The following is a 25,231-nucleotide window of genomic DNA, read 5'->3' on the forward strand; positions in this document are numbered from 1 at the left end:
GCTTGATTTAAAACGTATCTTCATGATGATGTCCTTAGATTTGGGGAAATATTGTGTTTAATAAAAGAAAGGCTACTGCATTTCTGGGTAACTAAAAACAATGTTGTCCTAACACCATAGGACATTGGAACAGATTTAGGCCATTCAGTCTGTCGAGTCTGCTCCACCATTCCATCATGGCTGATTCCGGATCTCACTCAACCCCCTACACCTGCCTTCTCGCCATATCCTTTGATGCCCTGACCAATCAGGAAACAATGAACTTCTCTCTTAAATATACCCACAGACTTGACCTCCATCGCCGTCTCTGGCAGAGCATTCTACAGATTCACTACTCTCTGGCCAAAAGAATTCCTCCTTACCTCTGTTCTAAAGGGTCGCCCCTCAGTTTTGAGGCTGCACCCTCTAGTTCTGGATACCCCCACCATCGGAAACGTCTTCTCCACGTCCACCCTATCTAGTCCTTTCAACATTCAGTAGGTTTCAGTGAGATCCCCTGCATTCTGAGTAAAGGCCCAAAGCTGCCAAATGCTCCTCATATGTTAACTCCTTCATTCCCGGAATCATCGTTGTGAATCTCCTCTGGATACTCTCCAATGACAACACATCCTTTCTGAGATAGGAGCCCAAAACTGTTGACAATACTCCAAGTATGGCTTGACTAGTGTCTTATAAAGGCTCAGCGTTATCTCCTTGCTTTTATATTCTATTCCCCTTAAAATAAATGCCACCATTGCATTTGCCGCCTTTACCACAGACTCGACCTGTAAATTAACCTTCTGGGAGTCTTGCACAAGGACTTCTAAGTCCCTCGGTACCTCTGATGTTTGAACCTTCTCTCCATTTAGATAACAGTCTGCACTATTGTTCCTTTTACCAAAGTGTATTATCATACTTTTCCCAACACTGTATTCCATCTGCCACTTTTCTGCCTATTCTTCCAATTTGTCTAAGTCCTTTTGAAATCGCATTTCTTCCTCAGCACTACCTACCCCTCCACATATCTTGGTATCATCTACAAACTTTGCCACAAAGCTACTAATTTCATTATCTAAATCACTGACAAACAATGTGAAAAGTAGCGGTCTCAACACTAACCCCTGAGGAACATCGCTAGTCACCAGCAGCCAAGCAGAAAAGGCTCCTTTTCTTCCCACTCGCTGCCCCCTGCCTGTCAGCCATTCCTCTATCCATGCCAGTATCTTTCCTGTAACACCATAGGATTTTATCTTGTTAAGCAGCTTCCTGTGGCACCTTATCAAACGCCTACTGAAAATCCAAATAAATGACATCCACTGCCTTGCCTTTGGTTTGGAAATCACAAACCTGGTAATGAGGTTTTTATAATGATGGACCTCTAGCTAACTTTTATGTTAAGAATAAAAAGCTTATTTAGTTGTGTGTGCAGTGGCCCACTAGGACAAACCAATACTGGGTTGGTAAAACCCGCAGGTAATTATCATTGTATGACATGCCCTCCATTCAATCCAATAACAATGTTCCACAGAGTTAAAGAAAAGTATTCGATCCTTTATTAGCAACTAGAAAAACACAATCTTGAAGCAATGAAATTTATGAAACTAAAACTAGCGATATTAAATGCACTGAGGCGGACTTCATCGAAGTTAAGTAGAGTTCAGTGATTTCAAATGTACAGTGCCTATAAAAACTATTCACCCCCTTTGGAAGTTTTCTTTTTTTTTTGTTTTACAACATTGAATCACAGTGGATTTAATTTGGCTTTTTTTTTGATGCTGATCAACAGAAAAAGACGTGCCAAAGTGAAAATGGATCTCTACAAAGTGATCTAAATTAATCATAAATATAAAACACAAAACAATTGATTGTATAAGTATTCACCCCCTTTAATATGACACACTAAATCATCACTGGTGTAGGGAATTGGTTTTAGAAGTCACATAATTAGTTAAATGGAGATCACCTGTGTGCAGTCAAGGTGTTTCAATTGATTGTAGTAAAATACACCTGTGTGTGGAAGATCCAACTACTGGTGAGTTAGTATCCTGGCAAAAACTACACCATGAAGGCAAAAGAATGCTCCAAACAACTCCACAAAAAGCTTATTGAAAAGCACACATCAAGAGATGGATACAAGAGAATTTCCAAGTCACTGAATATCCCTTGGAGTACAATTAAGTCAATCATCACAAAATGGAAACAATATGGCACAGCTGTAAATCTGCCTAAAGCAGGGCCGTCTTCAAAAACTGAGTGACTGTGCAAGAGGGGAAACAGTGATGGAGGCCACCAGTGAACCCATGACAACTCTGGAGGAGTTACAAGCTTCAGTGGCTGAGATGGGAAGTGACTGTGCGTACAATAACCGTTGCCCAGGTACTTCACCAGTCGCAGCTTTAAGGAAGAGTGGCAAAGAGAAAACCACTGTTGAAAAAACTCACGTGAAATCTTGGCTAGAGTTTGCCAGAAGGCATGTGGGAGACTCTGAAGTCAGCTGGAAGAAGAGTCTATGGTCTGATGAAACCAAAATTGAGCTTTTTGGCCATCAAACTAAATGCAACATTTGGCATGACATCAAAAACAGACCATCCTTCCTGTGAAGCATGGTGGTAGCTGCATCATGCCGTGGGGATGCTTCAATGCAGAAGGCCCTGCAAGGCTTGTGAAGGTAGAGGGTAAAATGAATGCAGCAAAATACAGAGAAATCCTGGAAGAAAACCTGACGCAGTCTGCAAGAGAACTGCAACTTGGGAGAAGATTTGTTTTCCAGCAAGACAATGACCCCAAGCATAAAGCCAAAGCTACACAGGGATGGCTTAAAAACAACGAAGTTAATGTCCTGGAGTGCCCAAGTCAGAGTTGGGGCCTCAATCCAATTGAGAATTTGTGGCTGGACTTGAGAAGGGCTGCTCACTCACAATCCCCATGCAATCTGACAGAGCTTGAGCAGTTTTGTAAAGAAAACTGGGGGAAAATTGCAGTGTACAGATGTGCAAAGCTGATAGAGACCTCTTCACACAGATTCGAGGATGTAATTGCTGCCAAATGTGCATGTGCTAAATACTGCCAAAGGGTCTCAGCCCATAACGTCGACTGTACTCTTTTCCATAGATGCTGCCTGGCCTGCTGAGTTCCTGCAGCATTTTGTGTGTGTTGCTACTAAATACTGACTTGAAGGGTGTGCAATCAACTACTTTATGTTTTATAGCTGTAATTAATTTAGATCACTTTGTAGAGATCTGTTTTCACTTTGACACCAATAAGTCTTTCTGTTGATCAGTGTCAAAAAAAGCCAAATTAAATCCACCGTGATTCAATGTTGTAAAACAATAAAACCTGAAAACTTCCAAGGGGTTTAAATACTTTTTGTAGGCACTGTAATTAAGCAACATTGAGCATACAGCAAAAGATATGACATCTGTCGTGCCCCAGCTCTAAACTGCCAAGAATAAAGTATAAATACATGAATTCCCTTTGTTTTACCACACCGCCTCCCAAGTGACTAACTACCATAATAAACATGCAACACAGAATACAATGCTGATGAATGGCTCCTACAGTGTGGTTCCTTGATTAATGCAAATAGTTCAATTTGTTTTGTCTTTTCATGCTTTAGGGTACCAATCCATTTTGCCACCATGCAGGCAAGCATGCATTTTAAAAGTTCATTTAGTAAATCCAAGAAACTAGAAGGTTTTTGGAAATTGTCCCAAAACACAATTGTGTGTACGTTTTGGTACCAATCAGAAGTACTAGCATTGTCTAGTCCATTATCCAATATCCCTATGCTACTTAAGGTGCTGCTCCATGAACATAATGAATCATTCCCTGCTGCTGTACTTTGGGTTTCCTTCTATTTGGTATGGATAAGTAACCAGGCTGCAATTACCATATTCTAATATTTTAGTTTAGAAACGAGTTAGTTCAAACTAATTTTTGTTGGGTTATGTGAAATTTGTCTATTTATTACAAGGTGAATACTGAAGAATTGGATAAGGAGGTTCCAGTGGTCACTTCCGATGAACAGTTGACACACACCAGACCAGTTACTCAGAGTGACATTGAGGAAGCTTGGAGAGAAGTTGTACTTAATCAGTAAGTCATGATGTGACAAAATATAGAATGATAGACCACTATGAAACTTCTGAAGTGGAATTGTTCATGGTTACTATTAGTCAAGATTGCATCAAGACTTTTATTTTGTAATTTATTTAATTCAATTTATTTTAAATCAAATTTTCTGCATTCTGTTTTAGTTCTGTCGTATTTCTCCATCTAATTTTACAGCTATTCAGTGCTTTAGAATGTGTATAATAGTGAAAGCTCTATGTAAACAATTTTTTTCTCCACATAGCCTTGATTTTTTTTTTAAAAGAAACTGCTCTATAGAAAAGTCCTAGCCAATTTTATACGACCATCCCTAAAACTACAGATGAGCTCTCCAATTAGAAAGTGTTTTAAATGGTATCATCTATAATCAACCTATCTTTCTGTATTTTACCCCTCTTTTGAGTGAAACTAATGCAGTACATTTTTACTCTAAACATTTAATCTTGAGGCAATATTTTTATGCTTCCAGTCCATTCTTTAAAGTTTCCAGTTGGAGCTGGCTATAGTAGACTACAAAACGGCATTCATAGTTACGACAATAGACTTTTTAAGGTTAAATATTTAAGGAATTGATGCACAGTTTACGACAAAAACTGAAGAAAAGTGATCCAATATTGGCTAATGAGGAACGTTAAAAGTACTAACAGATCAAAGGAAGAGACTTTGGCCATGTTGTATGAAAAGAGCAATGAGTCTGATTGGGAGATATTCAAAATTTGAGAAAGAAAGACTGATATGCAAGGAAAGAAAGAAAGTAAATTGAGTTTTTCTGGTCAGCTTCTATTGGTATGTTAAAAAGAATAGAAGTTAATATGGACTCCTTACAGACAAATTGGAAGAATGAAATTGGTGAACATTGCAATGATAGAAGTTAAAATATGTTATGTCTAACTCCACGCAAGTCTCATGGAAATAATGGAGAATAATAGGTCTAGAGAGAAAGGATTTGAAGGAATTTAGAAAGATGTTCTTTTTTGAAAATAAAAAGATACAAGGAATTATTCAGATTTAAAGCTATTAAACCCCCAGAAATTGACTGTCATTCCAACATTTTGAAAGTAGAGGCCAATAGAAATTAAGTCATGACCGTCATCTCCAAAATTCCATGCACCTTAAACAGTTCCCAGAGACTGGAAGATAGCAAATTTAATCCCACTGATTATGCAAAAAGAAAATCAGAGAACCACAAATCAGTAATCCTGATATTTTAATAAGGAAAATGCTAGAATGTTATTAAGGAAGTGATAGCAGAACATTGGCAAGTCAGAGTAGCATGAGAGGATCTTTTTAGGGTGAGGAATAACAGCTGTTTTGAACATAATGAGCAATACAAAATTTGAGATTTTGCTGGTTTGGGCCCTGTCTGAAATTATTAGTCTCGCACTAATGACAAGCACCAGATGGGTTTTAAATTCCCTGTTTGGTTTCATTCAGCTATGTTTATTTTATCAATGTGCACTGAGCTTGATATTTTAAAAAAAAGTTACAATGATGGATTGCATTCTTAAAGTTCCAAAACTGTCATATATCAATAAAATGTGGAAACTTCATTTTTTATTTCTTATCATTACAACAGGTACAATAAGATTGGATAAATAATTATTTAATTTTAATAACCTGTTCTTAACGCATGAAACCCTGGCTAGTTAGGATATAGCTACGATGTTGAAGATAATAGATTATTTGAAAACAAATAAACTTTTTTGCATCAATGCTCCCCCCACCAAAAAATGTAGTTGTCTTACTCTTGTCTTACAAGGCCAAACATATGAATTCCTACTATATAATCATATTTGCATTGTATTCAAGCATGCATCTAGTGTACATTTCTGTTTTTATTATCGTTAAGTTTCAGTGAGACTCGTGTATTAAAAGATATTGTAAATAACTGAAGAGTTAAGTACTCGCAATAATCTAACTGACAAAATGTAATTGAAATTATAGTTCTCTCACTATTGATAAATTTTATAAACTTATGGTAGCTTGTACTTGTGATAGTGAAATAATTGCTATAAATCATGCCATTCCAAGTTTCTGTACCATAATCTGTTTTGTTCCAGCCTGCAGAAACTCCTAGGCTTAGCTTCACTGGATGATGTGCTGGATTTCTCGCAAATTATTTCTCAGAATATTGTATACAATGTATGTAACATCAGTAAACATGGTGTTGTTGTATTACAAGACAAATCAGGTGAGACTACCTTTTTTTGGGTCTCTAATCCCTTGCATTACATTCTGAGGATGGCATAGTAATGGCAATTGCTTGGTATCAATATGGGAAATACTAGTTTCCATTGATGTCATTAGTTATGGTGTCACAGAGTAATACCGCATTGAAAACAGACCATGCCCAGCATATGCTGACTATCTATATTGTTCCCATGTACAGTATCAGCACTTGGTCCATTGCCTTCATTACTTCAGCAGTTCTTGTTATCGTCAATATTGTGACAGTACCTGTCACAGTCATCCAGCAGGCATTGCATTCCTGATTCCGTTCACCCTCTGGATGAAAAAAATCTTCATCCAATCCACCCTAATCCTCTTGTCATTTGTCTTAAATGTATGCCATATGATTATATACAGCTTTGCTCTGGGAAAAGTTTCCAATATCTATCCTATCAATGCCTTTAATAATTTTGTATACCTCTATCAGGATCACTTCAGTCTCTCTACTCCAGGCAAACAAACCCAGTCTATTCATTATCTCGTCATAACTGAAATGTGCCTTACCGTGTATCATTCAGGTGAAACTCCGCTGGAAATTCCCCAGTGTAATTGTGTCCTTCCTGCAGTATGGTGACCAGAACAGTACATTCTACACTATCTACTTATATCCTGACTAAATATCAAAGGCTCAAAGGTCCAATTTAATGTCAGAGAAATGTATACAATATACCTCCTGAAATGCTTTTTCTTCGCAAACATCCACAAAAACAGAGAAGTGCCCCAAAGAATGAACGACAATTAAACGTGAGAACCCCAAAGTTCCCCTCCAACTACGCCCTCCTGCACGTAAACCGGCAAAAATCCCCCCTCCCTCCACCAGCAAAAAGCAAGCATCAGCACCACCACCGAGCACTCATGCGTGACCAAAGCAATAGCAAAGACACAGACTTGCAGTTACCCCAAAGACCGGCATTGGACAAACCACAGGTTCTCTCTCTCCGTAGTAAGGGAGAGGGAGGTGTCTCCATTTTCCTAGCGAGCTGGGAGACATAACAACAACTCGTTGGTTTACGATGTTAAAAGTCCATTACGTCGCTTTTTTTCAAGCTCTGTGCCTGAAGATTGCAAAGATCTCGGGTCTTCGGGCCCACAGCAGTAGATTTTCCAACTCCCCCGACGATAGACGGGTGTCCTGCAGTGACACCAACCCTCAATCTGCATGTCTCCAGAGCCCCGAGATCTTAGGCTTCCAAATACGAGCCGGACTCCCAGGCCGAAACCTTGGCGTGTCAAACAATGGCCAGTCCTGAAACCCTGAGAACAGGTCCCATTTCCACAAAGAACCAAAGTCTGCATGTAACTCCAGGTCGGCATCTTCAAAAGAACCTTGAAGGGGAAAAATAAAGATATTAAAGATAGAAATAGAGCTGTTCCGAAGATGCAAGCAAAGGAGTCGCAGTTTAGCGGCATCTTAACTCCGTCTCCACCTCCATCATGTATGATATGTATGATAACTTCCATACTCTTGTACTTTATGTGGTCTGTTCAATGAAAGCAAACACCACATACACCTTCACCACTTTATCTATCTATGCTGCCATCTTGAGGGGCCTCCATCATTAATAGTATATTTCCTACATTATTAGCTTTCCAAAAATGCATTACCTCATACTTATGAGAATTAAATTACATCATTACTTTGTCCAGATGATCACTGTTTTTCTAAAACCCAAGAATACCCTTCTCACTATCAACAACACTACCAATATTCAAATCATCTGCAAACTTACTAACCCTATCTTCTATGTTCAAGTCAGTAATGTATATAACAAACAGTAAGGGTCCCAGCTCTCAGCCAGGTAGTACAGCACTGGTCACAGGGTTCCAGTCTCAAAAGCAACCTTTCACTATCGTATTCTGTCTCCTATTACCAAGCCAACTTCGTATCCAATTTACCAATGTGTCTTGAATCTCATGGGCTCTAACCTTTTGGACCAGCTGTCTGATGGTGCCTTACTAAGGGTCTTAGCAGAGTTTGTGTAGACAGCATCAGCTGCACTGGCCTCAGTAATAAATTTCGTTGTTATTACAAAACAACTCAATCAGATTGGTCAAACATGATTTCCTCCAAACAAAATTATGCTGACCATCTTTGATTAAGCCCTGCCTTTCCAAGTCCTGTTTAATCCAGTGCTCCTGAATTTTTCCAATACATTTATACTACTGACTTGAGGTGCCCATTTCTTTATTATCTGGCTTATCCTTGCTGCTCTTCTTGAATAAAGATATTAACACCTGTTGTCCTACAGTCATCTTGCACCTTGCCCATGGTTAGAGAAGTTTTAAAAATCCTCATATCGCAGCCCAGGATACCGGATACATTGCAGGCTTTAGGGATTTATCCACTCTTATTGTCACTGCGACATCAAAACTGCATCCGTTCACATTAGGCTCTAGGTTATCACCACCCTCTCCCTGAATACAGATGAGACGCGTTCATTTAAGATTTGACTCTTTGTCTATGTACAGATTGCCATATCGGTGCCCCCCAGGCTCCCTCCTTTGTCTAGTTACCCTTGTGTTTACATTGGATGAGATTACTTTTTTGTCATATACAGTACAAGAGAAGTGCAATGAAATTCCTTGCTCACATGAAGTCAAAGTTAAATGGTATACATGGTAATAATAAAGACAGTAAGTGCAGAGATTGTAGTGCAATCAGAAGTAGTGGAAAAATACTGAATCGACAATAAAGGAATGTCCAAGAATGGTAAAATTCAGATTCTGAGAATGTGGCAGCGTCCGATATATACGAGGCTGTTCGTATAGAAATCTGATAGCACTGGTAAAGAAGCTGCTCTTGATTCTGGTCATCAACCTTTCAGGTTCTAGCATCTTAGATTACTAAAGTGAGAGGTCAAAAATGTCAGTGGCCAATTGATAAGTGCACAATTTCAGAAAGTGTACAGGGTCTCCATCTGTTCTGGCAGTTTCAGGAAATTTTCCTTCAGGAAAGCAAATCTAACTTCCGCCAACGAGATGTAAGACACAGTGGGTGGGGAATTTGTGCCTTGTGGAACTCTGTTTTCAAAGGTACATTTAATGTCAGAGAAATGTATACAACATACATCCTGAAATTCTTTTTCTTTGCAAGCATCCACGAAAACAGAGGAGTGCCCCCAAAGAATGAATGACAGTTAAATGTTAGAACCCCGAAACCCCCCCCCAGCTCCCCCTCCTACGCGTAAGCATCAGCAAGGCAACAATTCCCTCCCTCCCCCACCAGCAAAAAAGCATCGGCGCCCCCCACCGAGCACTCAAGCGTGCAGCAAGGCATCAATAAAGACACAGACTTGCAGTACCCCAAAGACTACCCGTTCACCCGGTAATTCGACATGCCACAGGCTCTCTCTCTTGCCCTAAGAAGGGAAAAAGTGGTGTTCCCGTTTCACAGCGAGAGGGGAGACATAACAAGCAATTCGCTGATTAATGATATTAAAAGTCTGTTGCGTCACTTTTTCCAAGCTCTGTGCCCAAAGTACTCGGGTCTCTGGGCACACCGCCAGCAGCCAGCTCACTGCTTTCGATCTTCCGTGTATTCCCACAACACACTGGGCGGTGGCACCAACCTTGAGTCCGCCCGCCTCTGGAGCCATGAAATCCTGAAACCCTGAAGGCGCGCTAGTCTTCTAGGCCGCATCCTTGGTGTATCGAATAGCAGCCAGTCATGAGACCCTGAGAGTGGGTCCTATTCCCACAAAGAACCGAAGTCAGCGTGTAACTCCAGGTCAGGGTCTTCAAAAGAACCCTGAAAGGGAAAAATAGAGACATTAAAGATAGAAGTAGAGCTGTTTCTGAAGATGTAAGCAAAGGAGTCGCCGTTAGGTGCCATCGTCTCCTAAGCTCCTGCTCAAAATGACTGTTAACCCCATCCCTCTGACTTGCAAAGGCAGAAGACACACTGGTTGCATTTGGAGGGTACGTTACTGAAGTTAGCTTGATTTGTTGTCCCCAGTAATGATGAATTAAGCATCAGAGTTTTCTGTCTCCAGAGTTAATTTTCAAGTATACTTCATTCCTTGCCATGATGATACTAGCTTGAAGCGATACATAAACTGCTAACAAAAGATGAACATGATTTCCCTCAGTAAATAAAAGGGGCAGCAGTTTGAGTTGGTATTCCAGGTCAGAGAAGTAGAATACAGCTAAGACTGACACATCTATGCACCACAAAGCATTGATCATTGGATGAGGGTATCATACAGTCTGTACAAATGATGGAGAAGCCATCAGATTGTATTGCAAGGTCGGGTGAATCGTGTGAGCCATGTTTCAGTGAAACAAAGAACATAGCATTCCTGATCTCCCTTTGAAATACCAATTTTGCTCTGAGCTTTTCAAGCTTGTTTTCAAGTGAATGAACAGTAGCTAGAAGCATGCTGGGAGGGAGCTAAAATTCTCATAATTTCAGCCACTCCTCCACCCCTCTGACTACTACAGCTGAGCCAGTTGCAGTTGGTCTAATAAATATCAGTAGTTCCACAAGTTCCTCTCATTTAACTATAATTAACATGAGACTTTCACCACTGGAACCTTCTCCGTGTTGGATCTGATAATAAAGGGAAATGACTAAGGAGGCTGGTTTAAGGAGTTCTATGCAAGGTGTCACTGCTGTGCAGCCAGTTTTTTGTCTAAAATGTCTTGGAATTTTCTTAATTTTGTCTATCCAACTTTTTTTTGGTTGTGGTCCTTTATTGGCCTTAAGTATCTCCTGTCTTCAGTAATCCATATCTGCCATATGCTTCCTTTTTAAAGCAAGCATTCAATGTCTCTTGACATGCAGAATCTCCTGAATTTGCTTTCCTTATTGTTCAGCCATCCACATTGACTGTAAACTCTCATTATTTCGCTTTTCACTTTGTGGTAGATGTGTTGCATTGTTCACTTTATTAAATTTAGAATTTTACTCACAATGTAGCTGTGGTCTAAATACACCACTGTGCAACTGGGCTTTGGACTTCCTAACCAGGTAGTCAGAATGCACAACCGCTCCTCCCTCCCTCCCCATCATTCTCAACGTGGGTACCCCCCCCCCCACCAGGGCTGTGTGCTGAGCCCATTGCTGTACATTCTGCTCACACATGAATGCACAGCCAAACAACCGAGTGATAAGATTGTCAAGTTTGCCGAAGATACAACAGTGATGGGACTCATCACCAACAACAATGAGATACCGACAGAGATAAGACAGAAGAGCTCATGTCCTGGTGCAAGGCAAATAACCACTTCCTCTGTGCATATCAGCTTCAGGAGAACTCACACCACTCACATCCCTCTTTACATTGGCAGCCCAGCGGTGGAAACTGCAAGTAGTTTCAAACTTCCTGGGAGAGCACATCTTGCACAACCTCTCAAGGTCCTAGAGCACTTTTTTCATGATCAGGAAAGCTCACCAATGCCTCTACTTTCTGGAGGCTGGAGGGAGCTGGACTATGCACATCTATACTCGTGTCATTCTACAGCTGCTCGGTAGAGAGCATTCTAATGAACAGCATGGTCAGGAGACTGCACTGCAACATACAGGAAGGCTCTGCAATGGATAGTCAAAACTGCTCAATGCATCAGGAGCACCAGCCTACCTGCTATCAAGGGCATATATACAGAAAGGTGCCAGAAAAGGGTCAGTAATATGAAGAATCCCATGCACCCTGTTTACGGACTGTTTGTCCCACTCCCATTAGGAAACAGGCTACATTGCATCCACGCCAGTACCACCAGATTCAAAAACAGTTACTTTCTCCAGGCAGTCAAGATGATAAACGCCTCCACCCATTAACCCACCCCTGCATACCCCCAACCACCAATATTTTGTCAATTACTGTTGTGTACAGACATTCCTGTGCCTAGCATCACTTCATGAACATACAATCAATCTATGTATATAAGCTATTTTATGTATTTATACTTAATGTGTGTTTTTTATTATTATTATCCTGTTCTTTATCTTGTGGTTTTTTTTGTGCTGCGTCGGATCCAGAGTAACAATTATTTTGTTATCCTTTGCACTTGTTCACATTAAACAATCTTAAATCTTGAATGTTACAATATAATTTAATAGCATTTACAAATATGTAAACAGATTTTATCTCTGTTTTTGATAAGGACTGCTATACTGTATATCCAGAAGTAAATATCCACATGCATTATTTAATATCTCTTTAATATGCAAAATTATCTCAAGATGCTCAAGGAGGTATGGCACAGATTTTAAAAAAACAAAGCAATGGAGTTTGGAAGTGACAAAAATCTTGGTTGTTAGCACAAACAATTTCTTGCAGTGATTTTTCCATTATGACTTGCTGAAAATGGGTACTCCTCAACTAATCGAAACAGGAAGTCCTTTTCACCTTTGGTAAACTGAAAATTATATTTTCATGTTCTCAGTTTCAAAATATTTGCGGTACTTTGCCCTAATTCCATTTTGCATTTCCTGTCTTTCTTTGTGTGTGTAATTGATACTCACCTTCAACTCTCTCATAATCTAATAGTGACTCCCCTATATAGAAAAGTCTTCCTTTGAATAAAGATCTAATTTTAAAAATAGCTCTGTGTAGAAACATTATAATTTTATTTATTTTCCTTTTGAAAGATATGGAGAGGGTAGAAAGAGTTTTGTTATTGGGGTTATTGATCTTAGAGAAAGCTAAGAAGAGATTTGGGAGAGAATTTTAAATCAAAGCAAATACAAGTACTGTAAATAAGAAATCTAAGTCATTCCTGCCAATTTTCATCCCCTAATTTAAGTGATTGTAGTTTCAACTTTAGCAAATTATCAAGTTGTATTTTGAGTCTTGGCATGTCAGACCGTAGTGGGTGATAAAAGTTAAAACTTAGTATGTGGAATTTGATCTTTAACTACCTGTTTCTTTGCAGAAGATCTACCTCATTGGGTGCTGTCCGCTATGAAGTGTCTAGCAAACTGTAAGTCAATAATTTCCAAAAACACAATGTGGCTAATGGGATTAAGTTATCAGAATTGATACAAAGTTGTCCTTTGTAGCCATTTAAAATGCTGGATGTGATGGGGAAGTAGGGAATGGTAAGTTGCTCAGAGGTGGATGATAATGGAATGTGTGAAGAAGAGATGATATATCAGAGAAATCGATGTGGAAGGATGTTGGCATGTGACACAGGAATATGGACAAAGAATGCATGGAATGATTTTTTTTCTGTCATTTGTTTTACTGTATATGGGATGGATTATGTGGGTGGAGTATGTGATTAGAAGCAAGAGTGCAATAGTAATGGGGAGGGGTGGCAAGTGATATAACAGCAAGAGAGAGAATGATTAACGTCGAACATGAAGAGAATAGCCATATGTGGACCAGGAGGGAGAAAGAAAGATGAAGAGTAGATTGCAAGTGTGGGTAAGGTGCAGGGAGGAAAAAATGACATCAGGAGTGAAAATCATCATGTGCTGATGTAGTGGATTTGCTGAGAGTGTGAGGTGAGGATTTACGTAGAGGGACGATGACATGGACAAGAAAGAAGAACATCAAAAGCAAAATAGTGACGCAGAAAAGTGGAGGAAGTATCCTTGAGGAAAGTGCTCTTGTCAGAGCAATTAAGGCGAAGGAAGAATTTTCTTCCGCCCTTTGGTTGGGACTGTTCACTGGACTTTCCTCAGTACCATTATGTCACATCTTGGCATTGCTATGCAGATCAGATAGATGGCCTGTAACAAATACATGTGTATTGCATGGGAATGGACATTAGAAAAATACTGTTACACTCTTTTCATGGAAGGATTGCACCAAAGGTATAATAGATTAGGAGATTGTTCTATAATGAGTCCTAATCTCATGATGTGCTGACTCAGGTGATAATAGTACAAATAAAACAAATGAAGTGCTAATGTTTGTTTAATAAGTAGAAGTAATTATCTCTTTACAGTTTGGAATCTGACTTTGACTTTATTTTAAGTTGAGCTAGTAATTCTCATTTCCCTTCTAATTTTTTAGGTCCTCGGAAGTGATTTGACTTTATTAGTGTGCAATGTTGCATTACTTTTTTTGTTGCTATTTATGACTCTAATTCAGGGCCCCGGCACAATGACCTGAACCAGCCAACATATCCTGGTTTTGAGCGAGATGTATTTAAGACTGTTGCAGATTACTTTATCAATCTTCCTGAGCCACTGCTTACATTTGAATATTATGAACTCTTTGTGAATATATTAGGTAGGTACTAGAAAAGCCAAAATAATCTTAACTCATAAATGGATTTTTACACTAGTAGTTGTGCGACTGCTATTGGTCTCATTATGAAAGATTTATTGTGCCTAGCTGAAGGTTTATTAGTATTTAATTATTTTGATGTGATTTTTCCAACTGCTTTTGAGAGAGGTGTGTTGGCATGTGGCCAAGTGGTTAAGGCGTCGGTCTAGTGATCTGAAGGTCGCTAATTCGAGTCTCCAGCTGAGGCAGTGTGTTGTGTCCTTGAGCAAGGCACTTAACCACACATTGCTCTGCGACGACACCGGTGCCAAGCTGTATCGGCCCTGGTGTCCTTCCCTTGGACAACATCGGTGGCGTGGAGAGGGGAGACTTGCAGCATGGGCAACTGCCAGTCTTCCATACAACCTTGCCCAGGCCTGCGCCCTGGAAACCTTCCAAGGCGCAAATCCATGGTCTCACGAGACTAAATGATGCCTATAAATTTGTGAGAGGTAGTTAAACAGTTAAAATGTTTTTATACCCTTTACAAATGTTAATTTCCACATTTTTTCAACTTGCTCTGTGCTTTTGATGTCACTAACACATGTTGCAAATGTTTGTGTATTGCCTTTGCTGCACTCTGATGCCTAGTATTTGTTTATAATTTGTATTAAATCTCTTTTGATTTTCTGCTAGTTTTGTGTGGTTACATCATGATCTCAAACAGACAACAAGGAAAGCGCAAGAATTTGGATGAATTTGGCTGTCCACAGCCAGCAAAATCACAACACCTGAATAGCCATAAAATCTCTTTCAAATCGACTGAATGTTTGTTGCTAAGCTTAATTCGCAAAGATATTTCAGCGAAACCCATGCAGCAACAGGAGGAAGTCAATATATCTGAGCAGAAACTATTTCGAAATGAGCATAATCTTCAAAAAGGATGTGCTAGGCGTCTAAATCAACATGTGAAAAGCAATAAGAAAGCTGATATTAAAGATCAATTAATAGGAGGCAGCTATCAAAACCTAGCTCACTTAAAAAATGATCTCAGACAGCGCTGCCCAATCATGTCAAGGCACCACTCAATAGGACACATTGCAAGTGGAGATAAACCACGCAAACCACTCAGCCACATTAACCAGAATGTGGCAAGGCCTCAAAATGGTACTGAACAGTCCCACATTCAGAGCATCCGGCCCCTCATTAATGGTAGACCTAAAGCAGAATCAATGTCAAATCTGTACCTGGAAAGTGGCAGACAGCAAGTTTCTAATTTCAGCACTATGTGTAGCTCAGCATGGACTTTGGCTGAATCCAGTAATGAACCTCGGACTAATTTTACAAATCAAGAATTGGTCACTGGAGAGACGACCAATGCAATTGACCAAAAATCAGTTCAGGGTCAGGATCAACAGAATCAGGATTCACGATTTGGAAGATTGCACTATTTTTCAAAAATTAATTACCATGAGCTTAATACAGCGAATAACTATAAGATATCCAAAGATGTGGGCAGCTGTTTTAATATAAATGCTCCAGTTGCTGAAGTTACAATGAAACCCCATTGTTCACCTCAGCTAGGATTAAGAAGACCAAGTACATTTAGTTTGGCCAACAGAGTAGGAACTGGATATCCAACTGCAGGTGGAGCCATGTTCCAGTGTTATAAGTATACTGTGGATGGATCTGAGAACTGCTCTTCAAATGGCTGCCATTCAACCTTTGCAGAATGTTTGAATGACACACAAAGTAAGAATAACGCTTAATACTGTATGCATTGCTTGTTATTTTTGTCCAAGCTTTTGTGTTTTTGTCACTTTTCTTAAAGGGTCAAATATGTGAAGGGTGTGTTTTTAATATTACAAGTGGATATTTAACATTACAATAGCCCAATGCTGCTAGCTAAGATGAACTTGAAACCCATAATCTGTTAGTTATTACTGTATTTAGATTGGGTAGATGGTGAATTAACAGTTGTAGATAGAGTACAGAGATAGAATCATTGTTGAAGTGTCTTTCCCAAGATGTTAATTAAGAAAATATGATAAAATGTTCAAATTTAAATCCTGAAATAACTGGTTAAATAATGGGTACATGTAATATTTGGATTAAATGAAGATGTGAAAGAATATAAATTGATTACCTCTTTATGTATCCCAGGTTTATTGCAACCTCATCTAGAGCAGGTTGCTATAGAAGCTCTCCAAATATGTTGCCTTCTTTTACCTCCACCCAATCGCAGAAAACTGCAACTACTTATGCGCATGATATCTCGTATTAGCCAGAATGTCGATTTGCCACGGCTTCATGATGCTATGGGAACAAGGATGCTGGTATGTGGCTGTTTCATTCTCAGAAGACTTGGTGTGCTGAAGTATGACATGATGTGTCTTTATATTTTTCTCCCTTTTGCGTGTTCAATATTTAATTTGATTTTGTTATGGGTGTGGTGTTTGTGTGGATGTGCTGTATTTTTTGTGTTTTGTTTGTATGTAATAAATAAAAGTAAAATAAATAATTTTTAAAAACTGATAGATTTGATATACCTGAAGAATTGCTGTTTGAGTGATTTACAGATGAGCAGTATTACTATATTGGAATTATTTTTGACTGAGAAAGTTCAATTTTATTGTCATGGTCTTGTGCACTGTATGTATGCTATCAGGTCAAAAGACATAGGATCAGAATTAGGCCATTTGGCCCATTGAGTCTGCTCAGCCATTCAATCATGTCTGATCCTTTTTTCCCCTCTTCAGCTTCACTCCCCAGCCTTCTCCCATAATCTATCAATCTCCACCTTAAATACACCCAATGACCTGGCCTCCACAGCTGCCTGTTGAAACAAATTCCACAAACTCACCACCCTCTGGCTAAAAAAAATTCTCCGCACCTCTGAGGGCTGTGCCCTCTTGTCCTAGACTCCCCCACCATGGAAAACATCCTTTCCATGTCTGCTTTTTCTAGGCCTTAAAACATTTGAAAGGTTTCAGTGAGATCCCACTTATCCTTCTAAATTCCAGCAAGTGCAGGCCCAGCGCCATCAAATGTTCCTCATATGATAACCCTTTCATTCCCAGAATCATCCTTGTGAACCTCCTCTGGACCCTCTCCAAAGCCAGCACATCTTTTCTTAAATAAAGAGCCCAAAACTGTCCACAGTACTCAAGGTGAGGCCTCACCAATGTCCTATAAAGCCTCAACATCACATCCCTGCTCTTGTATTCTAGACCTTTCGAAATGAATGCTAACATTGCATTTGCCTTCCTCACCACCAACTCAACTTGCAGGTTAACCTTGAGGGTGTTCTGAACAAGGACTCCCAAAACTCTTCGCATCTCAGATTTTTGTGTTTTTTCACCATTTAGAAAATAGTTTGCACATCTGTTTCTTTTACCAAAGTGCATGACTGCATTTTCCAGCATTGTATTTCATTTGCCACTTTCTTGCCCGTTCTCCTAATCTGTCTAAGTCCTTCAGCAGCCTTCTTGTTTCCTCAACACTACCTACTCCTCCACCAATCTTCATGTCATCTGCAAACTTATCAACAACTATTCCATCTATTCCATCATCTAAATCATTGATATAAAGCATAAAAAGAAGCAAACCCAACACCAACCCCTATGGAACACCACTAGTCACTGGCAGCCAACAAGAAAAGAATCCTTTCGTTCCCACTCACTGACTCCTACCAATCAGCCAATGTTCTAACTATGCTAGTAACTTTCCTGTAATACCAAGGGCTCTTAACTTGGTAAGCAGCCTCAGGTGGCACCTTGTAAAAGGCCTTCTGAAAATCCAATATACAACATCCATTGCATCCCTTTTATCTACCCTACTTGTAGTCTCCTGAAAGAATTCCAATAAGTTCGTCAGGCAAGATTTTCCCTTAAATAAACCATGCTGGCTTTGTCCTATCTTGTCCCATGTCACCAAGTATTCCATAATCTCATCCTTAACAATTGACTCTAACATCTTCTCAACCACTGAGATCAGGTGAACTGATCTATGATTGCCTTTCTGCTGCTTTCCTCCTTTCTCAAAGAATGGAATGACATTTGCAATTTTCCAGTCCTCTGGCACCATGCCAGAGTCCAATGATTCTTAAAAGATCATTACTAATGTCTCCACAATCTCTACTACTACCTCTTTCAGAACCCTAGGGCACAGTTCATCTAGTCCAGGTAGCATGTGCCTTTTAAGTCTTCCAGTTTTTTGAGCACCTTCTCCCTTGTAATAGTAACTGCACTCACTTTCTTATCTCACACCCTTCAACACCTGGTACACTACCAATGTCTTTCAAAGAGAAGATTGATGCAAAATGTTCACCTAGTTCATCTGCCATCTCCTTGTCCCCTGTTATTATTTCTCCTGCCTCATTTTCTAGCGGTCCTATATCCACTCTCATTTATCTTTTATTTTTAACATACATGAAAAAATTTTACTATCCATTTTGATATTATTTGCTAGCTTGCTTTCATATTTAATCTTTAATCTGGGTCGGCACAACGTTGTGGGCCGAATGTGCTGTATTGTTCTATGTTTTTCCCTTCTAATTTAGTTGCTCTCTAGGTTTTTAAAAGCTTCCCAATCCTCTATCTTCCTGCTAATTTTTGTTTTGTTGTATGCCCTCTATTTTGCTTTTACATTAGCATTGACTTCCCTTGTCAGCCATAGTTGTACTATTTTGCCATTTGAGTATTTCTTTGTTTTTGGAATACATCTATCTTGCACCTTCCTCATTATTCCCAGAATCTCAAGCCATTGCTGTACTGCTGTCATCCCTGCCAACATTTCCTTCCAATTTACTTTGACCAACTCCCATCTCATACCACTGTAATTTCCTTTATTACTCTGAAATATTGCCACGTCTGGCTTTACTTTCTCCCTATCAAATTCTGAGTTGTGATCACTGCCTTCTAAGGGTTCTTCTACCATGAGCTCCCTAATCACCTTCAGTTCATTATGTAACATCCAATCCAGTATAGCTGATCCCCGGTAGATTCAATGCTAAACTGCTTTAACAAGCCATCTCATAGGCATTCAACAAACTTACTCTCTTGAGATCCATTATCAACCTGATTTTCTCAATCTACCTGCATGTTAAGATCTCTCATGACTATCATAACATTGCCCTTTTGGCACGCCTTTTCTACTTCCCATTGTAATCTGTAGTCCACATCCCAGCTCAACATCTTCACATTTTTCTAATGAGTTGATGCCATTTTTTACTAGCAGAGCCATGCTGCTCCCTCTGGCTACCTTCCTATCCCCCTTATACAATGTGTAGTTTGGACATTCAGCTCCCAACTACAACCATCCTTCAGCCACGATTCTGTGATGGCCTTATCATACCCGACAATCTGCAAAAGTGCAACAAAATCATCCTCCTTGTTTCTTCTACTCCATGCATTAGATATAATACTTTGAGTACTGTATTTGTTACCCTTTTTGATTCTGCATCCATAATGCGCTGATACTCACCCTGCTGTCTGCAATTTTGTCCTGTCATCTGCCTGCCCTTCCTGACCGTCTGTCTTTATGCTATCTTTGCTTTTTTTTTAAACCATCTATGCTATCCTGTTCCTTCAATCCAGTTCCCATCCCCTTGCCAAATTAGTTTAAACCCTCCCTAACAGCTCTAACAAACCTGCTCACAGGCATATTAGTTCCCCTCAGGTTCAGGTGCAACCCATCATTTTGAACAGGTCATACCTCGCCCAGAAGAGATCCTAATGATCCAGGAATCTGAAGCCCTGTCCCCTGCACCAGCTTCTCAGCCATGCATTTATCTGCAAAATCGTCCTGCTTCTGCCATCACTGGTGCATGGCACAGGTAGTAATCCAGAAACTTGTACCCTGGAGGTCCTGCTTCTCAGATGTCTGCCTAGCTCTCTAAATTCTCTCTTCAGGACCTCTGCTTTTCCTTCCTGTAATTTGTACCAATATGTACCAAGACATCAGACTGTTCTCCCTCCCTCTCCAAAGTGCTGTGGACGTGATCCAAGACATCCCTCACCCTGGCACCTGGGAGGCAACATACCATCCGGGTGTCCCGTTCACATCCACAGAACCTCCTGTTGGTTCCTCTAACTATTGAGTCCCCTATCCCTACCACTTCCCTTTTCTCCCTCATTCCCTGCTGCACCATGGACCCATGCTTAGTGCCAATAACCTGGTCTCCGTGGCATTCCTCTAGGAGGTCATTCCCCCAACAGTATCAAAAACGGTGTTCTTACCCTCAGGGGTGCCCTGTGCTGACTGTCTATTCACCTTCCCATTCCTTCTCCTGACAGTCACCCAGCTACTCGCCTCCTGTAACTTCAGGGTGACTACTTCCCTGTAACTCCGATCGATTATCTCCTCACTCTCCTGTGCAAGCTGAAGTCATCCAGCTGCTGCTCCAGATTCCTAACACGGTCTTCAAGGAGCTGCAGCTGGATGCACTTCATACAGATGTTGTTTCCTGGGAGGCTCGAGGTCTCCCAGGATGCCAACAACTTGCATGAAGAACTCACAACACTAAGTACTCCTGACACAGATTTTTTTTTTAAAAAAAAAGGGAAAACTTAACAGAAACTTATTCAGAGCCAACGCCTCTTCTTCTGAGCCAAAGCCTGACACTCCCACTCTCACCACTGGCCCACTCCCAATGATGGCCGCTCCCCTTATCCCTCTGTACTTTTATTTATTCTTCTCTGCACCACTCCCAATGCTGACTGGGCCACCAGAATGACACCAAACGCCCATGAAGCTCACCTTATAAATGCATAATCAGATTAACGTAAATCATACACACGTGCAAAATAAACAAAGTAAACATGATGACAATATTGCAAGCTTGAGGGAGGAAAAAGAATAAGTTTTTTCCAAGTTGGTTCAAGAACCTGAAGGCAATGAAAAAGAAGTTATTGTTGAACCTTGACCTGTGGGTCTTCAGGCTCCTGTACCTTCTGCCTAATGCAACATCATGAGGAGGGTATAGACCTGATGATGGACGCCACCTTTCTGAGACATCACCTCTTGTAGATGGCCTCCATGGAGGGGAAAGCTGTATCCATGCTGGAGGTGACCAAATGGAGAAAAAGAAGAAATAAATGAAAGAGCTGAATTTGCAAATTGTTTCTTCACTGTGATTCCTTTTTTTAACTTTACAGGTAGTTAACTCTTTTTCACACTGTATATTACGTTGCAAGAAAGAGGTTGACCTTGATGAATTGTTAGGTATGCGACTGGTTTCTTTTATACTGGACCACCATCAAGAGATTCTGCAAGTACCATCTTATCTGCAGAATGCTGTAGAAGATCACATCAAGCATCTCCAAAAAGTCAAGGTATTTAATATTTTTAACAAATAAAATATTTAGAAAGTGTTAGATGTATTTTAATTTGCCACAAGAAGTGGCATCTATTTAATCTGTTGAAGTAGAGTGAAATATTAAAGTATGTTCCTAATTTATCCTCACTGTTTCAGATTCAGTATCCATGTACAGATGTGAATCCTTCAGTCCCAATGTATACATTCTGCCAACAGATAAGCAATAAGGAATTTGAAGAACAAAAGGTTACTGTATCTCAGTGTGCCATAGCTGAGTTATTGGAAAATATTGTGGAAGACAAGAAATTATCAGTTAAAGACAAGAGAAAAAAACTTAAACAAGTAAGCAAGGAAGCATTGTGTGTCTTTTATTTGACAGGAGTGGAGGGTTAAGCAGAGATAATTATACCAACCGGAGCCAGTCTGTGAGAAGTGGGCAAGTAAATGAGCTCCTTGATCATTTTGCAGATTATGGCACTCTTCCCTAAACTCAGTGCGCCTTAAAATGTTGTTCACTCGTATTGCACAAATGATTCATAGCCCTTCTTTAAGGGAAATTTAAAATTAACATACTGCAGAACAAATTAACCAAAAAAAGGATTCTGTACTACTTTTTACAAATTATCTTGTCAAAAGCATAATAACCTCTCACTCCCTGCCCCCCTGTCTGTCCCCACCCCTTTCTTCACCCATCCTTTTTGCACTCTCCTCCCTGGATAATATGCAAAAGCTGAAGGCCACGCTGATTTTCTTCCGGTAGCCACTTGTGTCCTCATTTTGCCCATATTTTCCTTTTATGCTTCTAGATATTTATTGCATTTGAGGGGAGAGTTGATTGAATTAATATGTGTGAGTTAGAAATCTACTTTAAATGGTAGCGATCCAATGCCCAGGCTGAAACTTGGCAATACTTCAATATTAACTACAGGTATTCTCTTTTATGCTATTTACAAACCCAAGTAGTTGGGCTTCTTTGTGGCATACACATTTTATTGCCACAGTACTGGGTGGCAGAAATGGGATACATCAAGCTACAGTACTAAAACAATGTAGAATCATTTGCTCAATTTAGTCCAAATATAGAAACAAGTATTCAGTTACAGGTTTTGCACTTCTGGGTTGCATCCAAAGTTCTCCTTGCGTGTGCAAGCTGCACTGGCAGTAACAGCCAGACTAGACAAAGTACAATGTAGAATATCAAACTGAGTATCCAGCCACCTTTAACTTTGATGGGATCTGCCAACAAGTTAAGTAATGATCTGACAATATGGCTGGTGTTCTTTTCTTTTCCCTTTCAAGTCATTGGAAATCAGACAAGATCTAAAATAGGTGCACCCTTTCCACCTGAAATGAAACTGTTTAAGTTGTCTCCTAGTTATATGGTCAAAAACGATGGTGTATATACAGCAAAGCTGGAGAGGTTTTAGTCATATTGAATGTAAATTTCTCTCTGGACTTGTGTACCTAGTGGAGTAAGCACAATAATCATGTAATTGTACATGCAACCTGGACAAAGGCCAATGTTAAATTGCCTACTTTAGAACAAATCTTATTAAAATATTTTGTTAGGGAAAAAAGAATATTAAAAATTGGAGGTCTATTAACCTTATTTTCTGTTCACCTTCAGTTCCAAAAGGAATATCCAGAAATCTACCAAAACCGCTTCCCCACATCCGAATGTGAGATGAAGCTCTTCCAGGATAGACCCAAGATCAAGCAACCATTGCTGATTATAATGAAGAAACCTCTTAAACAGCAGAAAAAGCAGAATCTCAGGAGTTGAACTAATTATTTTCAGAATTTTAAAATTATTTAAGGCTATTTGCACGATTCCTCAATTCCTTGATCCAACTATATGAAGTAAAGATTTCTTAAATTGTTTCTGGAAGATAGAAAAATTGAATTCAACAATGGAAGTCTAATCAGCTGTAAATAAATATACAAGATTTTCAGGCAATATTTAGATGAGCATTTGTGATCATCTCTGTTCCTTTATAGTTGCTGACATACTAGGTATTTCCCTATTTTCAGATTTCAAATACTTGGACTATACTCCTGCGAAATCAGTTTTTATTCTGCAATGTGTCAGCATTCTTTAAAATGACTATAATGTATCAATGCATTAACATATTATTCTTTGCCTTGCAGACAATAATGAGTCTGTTTTAAGTCTTGATGAAACTGCAAGGCAGAAATGGGATTGATGCATTGTTGATGTATAATGCACGATTTTCAGTGCCACTGTTTTATATTTGAAATCAGAAACACACTACCAAAGTTATAAAATACAGAATTATCATCAGGGAAATGTTTGACTCATTCTCATTATAATACTGTGATCCTCGTCTACAGTATACTCTGTAAGTGGCTTTCATCGTTAGTGCTTCTGCAGTTTTAGAATTAGAATCACATTTATTATCACTGACATATGCCATAAAATTTGTTGTTTTGCAACAAAGGCATGCTATAATATAAATCTTGTTAAAAATTGTTAACATAAATAGTTTAATCGACACTAGAAGATACAGAAACATTTGCAATTTTGTTTTATTGCCTCTTGTTTGATTTCCTATGTTTTTATTGAGTTGGACAGATAGGTCTAGCTTAATAATACTTAATCAGATTTTTCCAGTTAGAAATGTACAGGGAATCATTTTCGGTGGTAATGCCTTAACCTGGAATTATTGGCATAATTGATTCAAAACCTCAGCTACAAACTTTGTAATACAACATGTTCTAAATTAAGTTGTAAAGATAGGAACATTAAAATGGAATGGTGGAAAATATTTAGTAGAGGCATGAGTGTGCAGACAAGTGCCTGAGTAGCCCAAACCTCTAAACTCCACCTGACTACAATGAGTAAAATAAGGCAATTCTTAACTTGCTTTGTTTATTTAGCTCCTCCAAGGTCAATACTATAGCATGTTGCAACAATTACACCACCAAATTTCAGAAGGACAGTGACGATTGGTCATCTGGTCCTGCCTGAGAGCTCTACATATAGCTTGCAGCAAATGTCTATCTGCTGGCTGAAGCCAGTTTGAAAGCAGTGAAATGATTTCATTGCTGCTCTCATGGAGGTCACAACATATTAACACCTTATCGAAGACAATTGGACATAGATTGACAAGTACAAGTAGAGATAACTTCTAAACCGAACCTACATTTTCATGTAGGTTAAAGGAAATAAATCTCCAACACCATGAGGATTAGGTTGGATTGCTTCAGAGAGAGAAACAGGTCTGATGGGCTGAATTCCTTGTCTGTGCAGAAAATATTAGTTTGTAGTGAGTCATCGACCACAGCCATCTACATTGCTTTGGGTGGTGTCGATTATTTTGTATCCTGCCTTGCTGATTTGGCTACTTACTTACGCTATACAGCTGTGCACACAGATTCAATAGAGATCGTGTATACCTATTTTCCTGTTAATTGCTCT

The 25,231-nt window shown here is 39.5% G+C and overlaps 1 protein-coding gene across 1 annotated transcript in view; it reads left to right on the forward strand.

The window, feature by feature from the left end:
- Positions 1–23,790, forward strand: part of LOC140206339 (DEP domain-containing protein 1B-like) — a 35,130-nt gene extending 11,340 nt beyond the window's left edge. Inside the window, exons 4-11 of the mRNA XM_072274685.1 lie at positions 3,953–4,074; positions 6,150–6,280; positions 13,192–13,239; positions 14,358–14,498; positions 16,638–16,810; positions 21,632–21,808; positions 21,949–22,134; positions 23,420–23,790. Coding sequence (XP_072130786.1) covers positions 3,953–4,074; positions 6,150–6,280; positions 13,192–13,239; positions 14,358–14,498; positions 16,638–16,810; positions 21,632–21,808; positions 21,949–22,134; positions 23,420–23,575 — 1,134 coding nt within the window. The 3' untranslated portion in view covers positions 23,576–23,790. The remainder of the gene's footprint in view (positions 1–3,952; positions 4,075–6,149; positions 6,281–13,191; positions 13,240–14,357; positions 14,499–16,637; positions 16,811–21,631; positions 21,809–21,948; positions 22,135–23,419) is intronic.
- The last annotated feature ends 1,441 nt before the right edge of the window (positions 23,791–25,231 follow it).

The sequence above is a fragment of the Mobula birostris genome, chromosome 12, assembly GCF_030028105.1.
Source record: "Mobula birostris isolate sMobBir1 chromosome 12, sMobBir1.hap1, whole genome shotgun sequence".
Lineage (NCBI taxonomy): Eukaryota > Metazoa > Chordata > Chondrichthyes > Myliobatiformes > Myliobatidae > Mobula > Mobula birostris.